This window comes from Quercus lobata, chromosome 12 (assembly GCF_001633185.2).
Source record: "Quercus lobata isolate SW786 chromosome 12, ValleyOak3.0 Primary Assembly, whole genome shotgun sequence".
NCBI classification, from domain to species: Eukaryota; Viridiplantae; Streptophyta; class Magnoliopsida; order Fagales; family Fagaceae; genus Quercus; species Quercus lobata.
This window is the reverse complement of record NC_044915.1, coordinates 31164146-31173206: the sequence shown is the minus strand read 5'-3', so window position 1 is coordinate 31173206 and position 9061 is coordinate 31164146. Positions and strand designations below refer to the sequence as shown.

The 9061-nt window shown below is 34.4% G+C and overlaps 1 protein-coding gene across 1 annotated transcript; it reads left to right on the top strand.

Moving 5' to 3' along the window:
* The first annotated feature begins 480 nt into the window (after positions 1–480).
* LOC115972345 (probable ADP-ribosylation factor GTPase-activating protein AGD14) lies at positions 481–7931 on the top strand. Its single transcript, XM_031092608.1, has 14 exons — positions 481–560; positions 849–980; positions 1931–1992; positions 2494–2581; positions 2718–2779; positions 2854–2950; positions 3199–3645; positions 4259–4873; positions 5161–5325; positions 5399–5506; positions 5597–5680; positions 6744–6918; positions 6997–7042; positions 7496–7931. Exons 2-14 carry the CDS (start codon positions 876–878, stop codon positions 7632–7634), a joined length of 2193 nt encoding a protein of 730 aa, XP_030948468.1. The 5' UTR covers positions 481–560; positions 849–875; the 3' UTR covers positions 7635–7931.
* Positions 7932–9061: the final 1130 nt, after the last annotated feature.

Genomic DNA, 9061 nt, shown 5'->3' with positions numbered 1-9061 from the left:
AAACTAAAAATTATATTAAACTCAAAATAAAAAAAAAGAGCCTTATCAAATGTGCGGAGCTTCGCGCTTGCGATGAGGCTAGTAATATAATAAAATTTTATAGATTATGAGACTAAAATATAATAATATAATTAATAAGAAGCCCAGCCTCAATCTATCAAACAATTCAAATACAAAATATCCTATCAAAAAAAAAAAAAAAAAAACACAAAAACACAAAAACGATATCCTTAAATAGGCAGGATGATCTGGCCATTTGATTAGTATATAATTAAATTAAGTTTAGTAATATAGGAACATAACTACTTAACGGCCACAAACACTGCTCACCTTACCGTTTTTACCGCCAACTTTCTCTCCCTCTCAAAAAAGAAAAGAAAAGTAGCGGTTTTCTCGTCCAACTGTCCGTACTAAATCTCTCCCTCCAAAACTACAATTCTCTGCAATTTCCTCTCTCTCTCTCTCTCTCTCTCTCTCTCTCCCTCTCTCTCACAATCAATCACCAATTGCTAGCTTTCTCTTCCCTTCGCTTGTTGTATTGTATAACCACAATTATTCAGGTTCATTCTCCAAATGCCTTTAAACCAAGTTCTTTCCTTTTAAGTTTTTGGGGTTCATTAATATCTTGTTTTATGTTTGGTGGCCGAGAAAATGTAGGAAATGTAATAAAATATGAGATTTTTTTTTGTCTTCTGTACCATGCCTTTACTTAATTAAAGAATAAACCGAGAATTAAATTCCTTACTTTGTGGTAAAAACAACTTGGCTTTATGATTCACTATATATGCACTTTTTTCTTTCTTTTTTAACAAAATAGACAACTAAGTTTTGGTTGTTGGATGGAGAAGGTGCGGATTTTATTTTTTTCATTACCAATGGCAAATCGGCATAAGGCCAAAGAAGAAGATAGAATTGAAAAAACTATCCGCGGCCTTTTGAGGTACCCCGGGAATAGAAGATGTATCAATTGCAACAGTTTGGTATGGAAATTCTTCTTTATCCATTTCTATTGTTGTTGTTATTATCTGAATTGATAATGTGATATCAATATGGCACTGGAAGAGCAAATGTGTTTTGATATATTCTCTAAACATGTATTTTTTATAGCTAGAATGGTGGGGGAGAATATGAAAGAAAATATTGATGGGTTTTGTAGCATTTAGTTTTAAATTCATCTATGATTTATTGCTGGGTCAAAATACACTCATTTTTGGGGGGTGTGTGCATGAAATTTTTTTTATTGCAATGCTGTTGTATAGTTATGTGGAAAGATTGTGCTATGGAGAATCAATTTAATTTGTGTAGATGTTTCAATTTATTGTTTTGGAAGGATTTCTATTGTTATTCTGTACTATTTATAAATCTAGAGCTTTAATTTCAAAGGGTGTAGAGTTTACTGAAGTACCATAGCAATTAAATTTTATTTTATTTTTTTATAAATTATTTGAATTCCTTTTGCTAAACTAAATTATTTGAAATCTTGTTTCCATAAGGAGTGTGAGCTCTATACCTCCAAGGATTGGCACTATCATGTTGCAAATGTTTGAAATATTTGTGAGGCATAGAGTAGATATCAAATTTTGTTGCTAAACAGACACGTATATATTATGGCCTTCTCTTTTACACTTTTAGGGTTTTAAATTCCCCAAACTAGTCTCTCTCTCTCTCTCTCTCTTATTGACCTGCATTGCTATGTTGTTTCATGCCTTTTCTTTTCTTTTCTTCAATTTTATCTTAAATGTGTATGTTTCATTTGTCTTTTTCGGTAAACATATGTTTCATTTGTCTTGGATTTAAAGTGACTACTAGCACCTTCATATCTGGTCTTATGACATTGTATAAAGTGGTATTTTCTCAAAAGTGTAGGTTTGTGAATTCTCTATACCATTTCATAATATGATACTATGACTGACATATCTTCTTTTAGCAGGGACCACAATATGTTTGCACAACTTTCTTGACATTTGTTTGCACAAACTGTAGTGGAGTGCAGTACGTATTTTTACTTGTTTTATGTCCATTTCTTTTTTGGGTAATTATTAAATACTCCCAGAGTATTATAAATGTGTATTCTCTATTCTCACATAATTATGAGTCTTACTAATTAAATTCATGGTGGGACCCATAATTAGCTTCATTTTCATAATTTTTCTATCCTCTCATGGTGGATGTGATGAAAAATAAGTTCTAGATGAAAATCAATGGGAGTGTTTTAGTTATGAGCAAGATTTAGGTACAGTACTTAGATGTTATTCCTTAGCTTTCCCTTTTTAGATTCTGTCATGTGGATTTTTTTTTTCATAGGATGAAAGTGTATTTTTTTAGTTAAGTAGCCACATAACTAAATCTTAAGAGAGGAACTTAAGGAACAACATCTAAAGTATTATACCTAAGTCTGGTTCTTTAGTCATATTCATTTTTGTTCTTAAATGGTATGTCATTACTTAATAGGCATCCGTTTAGAGTGTCTAATTAATTCTATATATAATTCAGTCGGGAATTTACTCACCGAGTAAAATCAATATCAATGGCTAAATTCAATGCTGAAGAAGTTAATGCTCTTCAAGCAGGGGGAAATGAGGTATGCATCCATATTCCTTTCTAATGATTCTCAAAAAAAAAAAAATTCCTTTGTAATGAATCCGTTTTATGATCTTTATCTTCTTTTAATAATACTTTATTCAATTTTCATTGTTTTAACTTAAATCACTTCACAGAGAGCAAGGCAAATTTATTTTAAAGAATGGGATCCTCAGCGTAATTCTTACCCTGACGGCAGGTTGTTATCCAATAGTTTTATGTTGATCTTTGTACTTAATATTGAATGTTTCTGATTCACATGTTTGTGTCCAGTAATCTTCATAAACTCCGGGATTTTATTAAGCATGTCTATTTGGATAGAAAATACACTGGAGACAAGAGAATTGACAAGCTCTCAAAATTGAGATTGGTAAGCTCTTCATTATTGTACATGCATGCACATGGATCATATCTTGTAACAATTGGATGATTAAAAAAAAAAAAAAAAATTCATTTTTGTCTTGTGGAAAGCTTCTCCAACAATGATTCTCCATATATATACAATACTAGCCAACTCAAAATTTTTGGATCTCACCAATATAAATGTGATGGAAATTAGAAGTTATGTTCTCAGTCGAAGCTGTTCTTATTTTTAAAGATTCTTGTTTATATATACAGAATGACACGGAGGAGTCTAATGAAAGATCTCTTGGTAGATCTAGAAGTCCACGTTCTGAGGACAGATTCAAATGGCATCATCAAAAAAGATCCAGTATTGATGGAAGAAGTGAGGATGGAGGTTTCAAATATTATTATGATGAAAGAAGAAGTCCTCGATTTGCTCGAGAAAATTCAAAACAAGGAGGTCTTACGAGAACTCCTGCCCGCTTTGAAGTTGTTGATGACAGGTTTCGAGAAGATGAGCGTGGAAGCCGTAGGTTCTCAAGTGCAGAATCCAAGCTAACAATCACGTTACCTGGTTTCAAAAAGAATGTGGATGGGTCTCGTTCCCCAGTGGTACGACCTGTTGGAGATATTTTAGGAGACAAAGTTCCTCCTTTAAAAGTGGGTGTAATTTCTAAGCAAATTGATGGGAAGGATGCTAAAGGTTCTGCGAACAATCAGGTGCATGAATTGCCATGCCATGCTAGATGTTGGCTTGTGTAATAGATCTTTTTTTTTGTTTGAACTTTATTTGCCAAGTGATGTTCTTTTTCAGAGGTCTTTAAATGCTAGGTGCTATCTTTCATTCATGAAAATAATAATAATTATTATGTTTAACTGGTTGCATATGCGATATAGTGCTTCAGAAACCATATAAGGTAGCATACAACAAGGAAGTTACCTCTGTAGATTATCTCCTGAGAAAGTAATGTGTCAAAAGTGGAATTAATTTAGACTCATCTTTCACTTTAACATGTTCTCTCTACTTGAATGTCTGTCCGTGTTTAAAGAAATATTGACAAAATGATTATGTAACTCTGCATCGAACTTAGTTTTGTTTAGTGCATACAGTATATACTTAGCCTTGGTACTGGCTCTGTAATATATCTTGTTTGTGTATATACAGTAATATATATTGTTAGAGAATGACTGCCTGTGCATGAGTTCTAATTACTAGCTGTTTTTAAGCTTTGCTGATTGAATTTGTTATTCTGTTGGTTTTGGAGCCTTTTCTGTATATTTTTTACGTTTCCAATCCAACATGTGCTTATTCTTCAAGTGTTCGTCAATACAGAATATCGTGTCTTCCAGTGACCAGGGTTCCGTTGGAAGTAATTCAGCAGAACATAAAAGCGGAAACTCAGGAAGCTTGATTGATTTGATCGCTGATTCTGAGCCCCTTGATGCTGCAACTGTACCACAGACACAGCTGATGCTTCACACTGACAATGGTGGTAACTTTGGAAGTCCTATAAGGGAGAAGGCACCCCAAGCTTCAAGTTCAAATTCTGTTGAATCTTTATTATTTGAATTGTCAGTACCCTCAGATACACCTGCTAGAAACAACATGTCTGAAGGACCTAGAAGTGTTGATGCACTATCAATTGCATCCGAAGGCGACATCCCTGCAGGTGGTGTTTCTCTGGCTGCAAGTGGACAGCAGATGTTAGCATTAACTGTTAGTGTTGATGCTTCTACCGCTGCATCGACTAACAATATGCTAGCACAACCTTCTGATGGAGGTCTTCCACAAGCTGCACCTAGTGGCAATAGTGGCTCCAATATTAATATTCTTGACAAAGAGCAACTACCAAACATGCAGCAATATCATCCTACTGCATCCCCTGTTGTAGGTAGTGGCTCTGTCACTCAACTGGCTGGTCCACCTGTTGGAGCTCTGAATAATCAGGTGAGCCTCATGATGAGGTTTATTCCATCTAAGGGATTTAAATTTCATTTTCGCTTGCAATCTTTGTGTGGATTTTTGTCAAAGACCAAAAAAGCTAACATGAAATGGTGCAAGTTGGTTGAATTTTACAGAAGAAAAAATTTAGAATTGGGTGGTAATAACAAAGACATGTTTTAATATTTGCAAGTTGAAACATTTTTCCTTTTTTTGTTTTTGCTAGATAAAAGTTGTTCCTTTACAAGTTTATTTTTTTTGCTAACCCTTTGGCTTCCTCTGCATGTATGCAGCCATGGATTTCCCCAACTCTACCTAATAGACAAGGGTCTTTGAGTGCTTCTGCAGAACAATCCTCTGAATCTGTCTTAAATTTAGAGCAAGACACCAGTTCAGGATTTGGGTCTGAACCTCTTCCAGTGGAAACCAAGTCTGCTGGAAGAGCAGAGCTTCCTGCAGTAATAGCATTCCCTTTTAATGTTTCAATTTTCGTAAAGTTTTCTTGTTGACATATATATATTTTTTTTGAAGGACCTTTTTGCTACAAGCTACTCAACAGTCCCTGCACCAGTCCCAAGTTGGCAAAATGGTTCTCCTTATGGCATGGGATTCAACATGCAGTATTATTCTAGTCCAATGGTACACTAAGCACAGAGATAATCAACTCAAATCAGTTCTGTATTAATGTGTGCTGACTTTTGATCTGCTAATATGGATTTTTATGTACAGCCTGCGCCTGTGTTTCCCAACGTAGCAAGATCAAGAAACCCATTTGACCTAAACGACGAAAGAACGCAAGTGCAGTCACCATCAGTACGCACAACTTTCAAACTTATACTATTTGCTTAGATCAATGTTCATATTTTTGTTATTCCCAGTGTTTCCTTTTGACGTTTTAAGACCTTTATAAAGTATAACCTGTGCTTATTTTGGCCTTGCATGTATGCTTATTTTGTATTGTATCTGCAGTCAAGTAAGAGTTACTGGTGGTGTAAATAAACAAACGTAAAGCAGGAGTAGGTCTGGGAAATTGAGGACTTATATGCAAACTGGAAATCCTATGAGATAAAACACTAAATTATTAAATCTGATTATAGAAAATTTGAACATACATGCATTCTTATCTCACATCACATCCCCAAGGAGATTAGCCTGCGATAAGATTCATCAGTAGTTATGTGGAGTTCACTACATTTTTGTTTTTCATATTCTCCAGAATCTGTTCACTACTTAAAAGCATGATGCTGGTATAATAAAATTTGGAGACATCATCAACTGGTAACCAAAATATACTGGTTCTACTTTATTTGTTTATTCATTTTTTGATTAAAAAAAAATTAAAACTAGGAGACATGACTGTGCTGATATCCCCATTTGGTTTGCCATTAAAATGAAGAAGATTGCTTGTGGCCAGGCTGCATGCATATTTTATGCCAAGGAAAAAGGTATCTACGAAGAAAATTTAGCTGAGCAGAGACTCTTTCATATGTCTATGAGTCCTAAATTTCATTGATTTACCCTAAAGATGTCATTTCATTGGCATTTGGTTACCACCATGCCTTGGCAGTATGCTGTTGATTTTGCTAATAGGTTGAGTAATGCACAAACTGCAAAGTGTAGCAGAATTGATCCTTAATTTCAAAGTATGGGGCTTTTATTTTTAAGGAAGATTTTATCTATGGTGACATGACAATCACATCTATGAAGTATTTTAATTAATTGATTATCAACAAATCATATATGACATGTTCCAGTTTAAATTGCATTTACTTTTTTGGTACTCTTGCTAGGGTTCTGTTTCTCCAAAAGTCAAATTTCCAATTAAATCAGAGAAAAATTGTTTAATCTCTAATAATTTGTGTTATTTGTGATGCAGTTTCCTACCATGGAATCTTTGCAAGGTGCATTGCCGAATCTGCCAGCTGCTAGTGACTTTGTGCAAACTTCCAGCTTTGGTAACCAGTCTCAGGGTTTGATGGCACCCCAATCACCATCCTATACATCTGCAATGTCTCAATTTTCACCTTCTTTAACATCAGCCATGCCTCCTGGTAAATTTACTCAATTTTTTTTCCCTCTGACATCTTTGCTGGGCCTAGTGTTGATAATGTCCAATTTAATAATCTCAGGTGCAAACATGGGGCTACAAGTACATAACAATATGACACCATTCAGGTAACATGCTGGCCCTAGTTCTTTGTAATCTTTTTCTTTCAAATTTTTAATAAATTTAAAGGGAAATTTGGCTCAAAATGTGACCATCTTGAGTAATAAATGCTTCATGAAATGCCACCAGTTGCCTTTTATTTCATGTCACTTAAAGCGGACCTTGTATTATCTTCATTAAAAAATTTATCCTTTTTGGTTTTTGGTTAGCGTGGGGGTGGGGTATTAGGAATTCAAAGTTGAATTCATTCAAAACCTTATTTAAGCAGCCTCATCTTGATCCAAAAGAGGGGTTTTTCTTGGTGAAGGACTTTATCACTATCTCCACTAGCATACTCCTTCAATCATAATGCTTATTACACAATTACAAAATTTCTTTATGATTCTTTGACCAGTGATGATATGATCTTCTTTAATAAAAAAAAGAACAATAATTCAGAGTTTGCTTGTGTGTCATTGCAGATCACAAGAAATCGGTAGCTTTGGCAGTAATGGAGATGTATTTGGATCCTTAAACACAACTCAACAGTTAACTGGAAAATACTCAGCAACCGGCAATCCAAATCCTTTTTCTTCAGTGGGAGGAAACCCTTTTGGATAATACAAAAGTTTTTGCATACAATCTGCTGTCATTTTTCTTTTGGCCTCCTAACATCTTCTGGGAGGAGTCTGGTTTCTTTTTGATTGAAGATTAAACTAAATGCTTAATTAGAATAGGGTGGTTTGTCTTTTATATTTTTGCCTAGCAAAGAGGATAATCATTACAAATACTAAGAGAAGTGCATGGACAATTCAGCACTGAACCAAGATTCTTTTCAAGAACACACAAGATTCTTTGAGTAATGTAAATATGAAATTCAGTATCTTTTTTTTCAATCAATAAACTTGAGGAAGAAAAACCAAGGTATTACTATTATGGTAGGACTTTGTAAGAAATTTTTGCATGATGACTGTACTTCTTTAGCATGAGGTTTGAATCCGCTTTTGTCTCGTGCATGACTTTTAATGGTAGGAAATTTGGTTGGAGACAAACTTCGCACCATTCCAATCATACATTCACTAGAGAATAGTAAAACAAGGAGTAAATAGTGGATTTTCCGATCGTGCTCTATCATATCTCTGCTGCAAAACTTGTTCTACATGTCTAACCCAATTTATTTCTCATTATAAGTTGGAAAATATTCTCTGAACTAGATGTTGAGGCATTGCTTGTGATGGGTATTTTAGTGTTAATAAAGAAAAGAAGATTACACTCTTACAAAGTTACAGTTACTAATTTGTTGAGACTTGAGAATTTATGATTGGTGGCCAAAAGTTACCCATAATGCAATAGCCGGAATTTATGGTTGCTGAGGAGGATATGCGTGCTATAACAGGTGTCATCTCCAATGTGGCAGAACTTAGAAAGATATAAGTTGCCACGTACTTGAAGTGCTTTGAAGAACTGTGCCCCTTTTTATTCCTATTGTCCTCTGAAAAGGCATGATATAGCCCTTAAATTAAAATTTGTGATACATAGATTGAATCTGGTTTGAAGAACAATCCAGGGGAGTGCTATAAACCTATATGGCACACAAACAAGTCGGTTATATATATCTTAACACGTCACTAGACAACGTTATTTAATTATGTATATGAACTTCCTTATTGTTCACAAAAAATCTAGTAGGGCAACGTTATATCTTATATGACACAATTTTGCCACAATTTCTGATGTGATAAAGTGTGAGTGACGGAAGAAAAAATAGTGGATTCATATGAAAGTGATAAACAATTAGTTATAGTCTGTCATGTAAAGTAGTTGTGGACAATAAAACCCCATGCTTTTAACTTCAGTAAATCTTTGGACATGAAGTGGAAAGCTGTTTTACCAAACTACGTACTCTGAGGCCTAACAGATCAAGCCATGCTAGTGTCTTTTTTAACTTTCTACCTAAGTGGAGGAATAGCAACCCGAATTTTATATAATAAAATCATGTAATAGTGGTTCATCTCTGATTCAAATCATTAGCATTTAATTAAGAATAT

Coding starts and splice junctions, on each gene's coding strand:
- LOC115972345 (XM_031092608.1), top strand. CDS start 876: ATGGCAAATCGGCATAAGGCCAAAGAAGAAGATAGAATTGAAAAAACT. Junction 2,951..3,198: donor AGCTCTCAAAATTGAGATTG/GTAAGCTCTTCA, acceptor TTATATATACAG/AATGACACGGAGGAGTCTAA. Junction 4,874..5,160: donor TTGGAGCTCTGAATAATCAG/GTGAGCCTCATG, acceptor GCATGTATGCAG/CCATGGATTTCCCCAACTCT.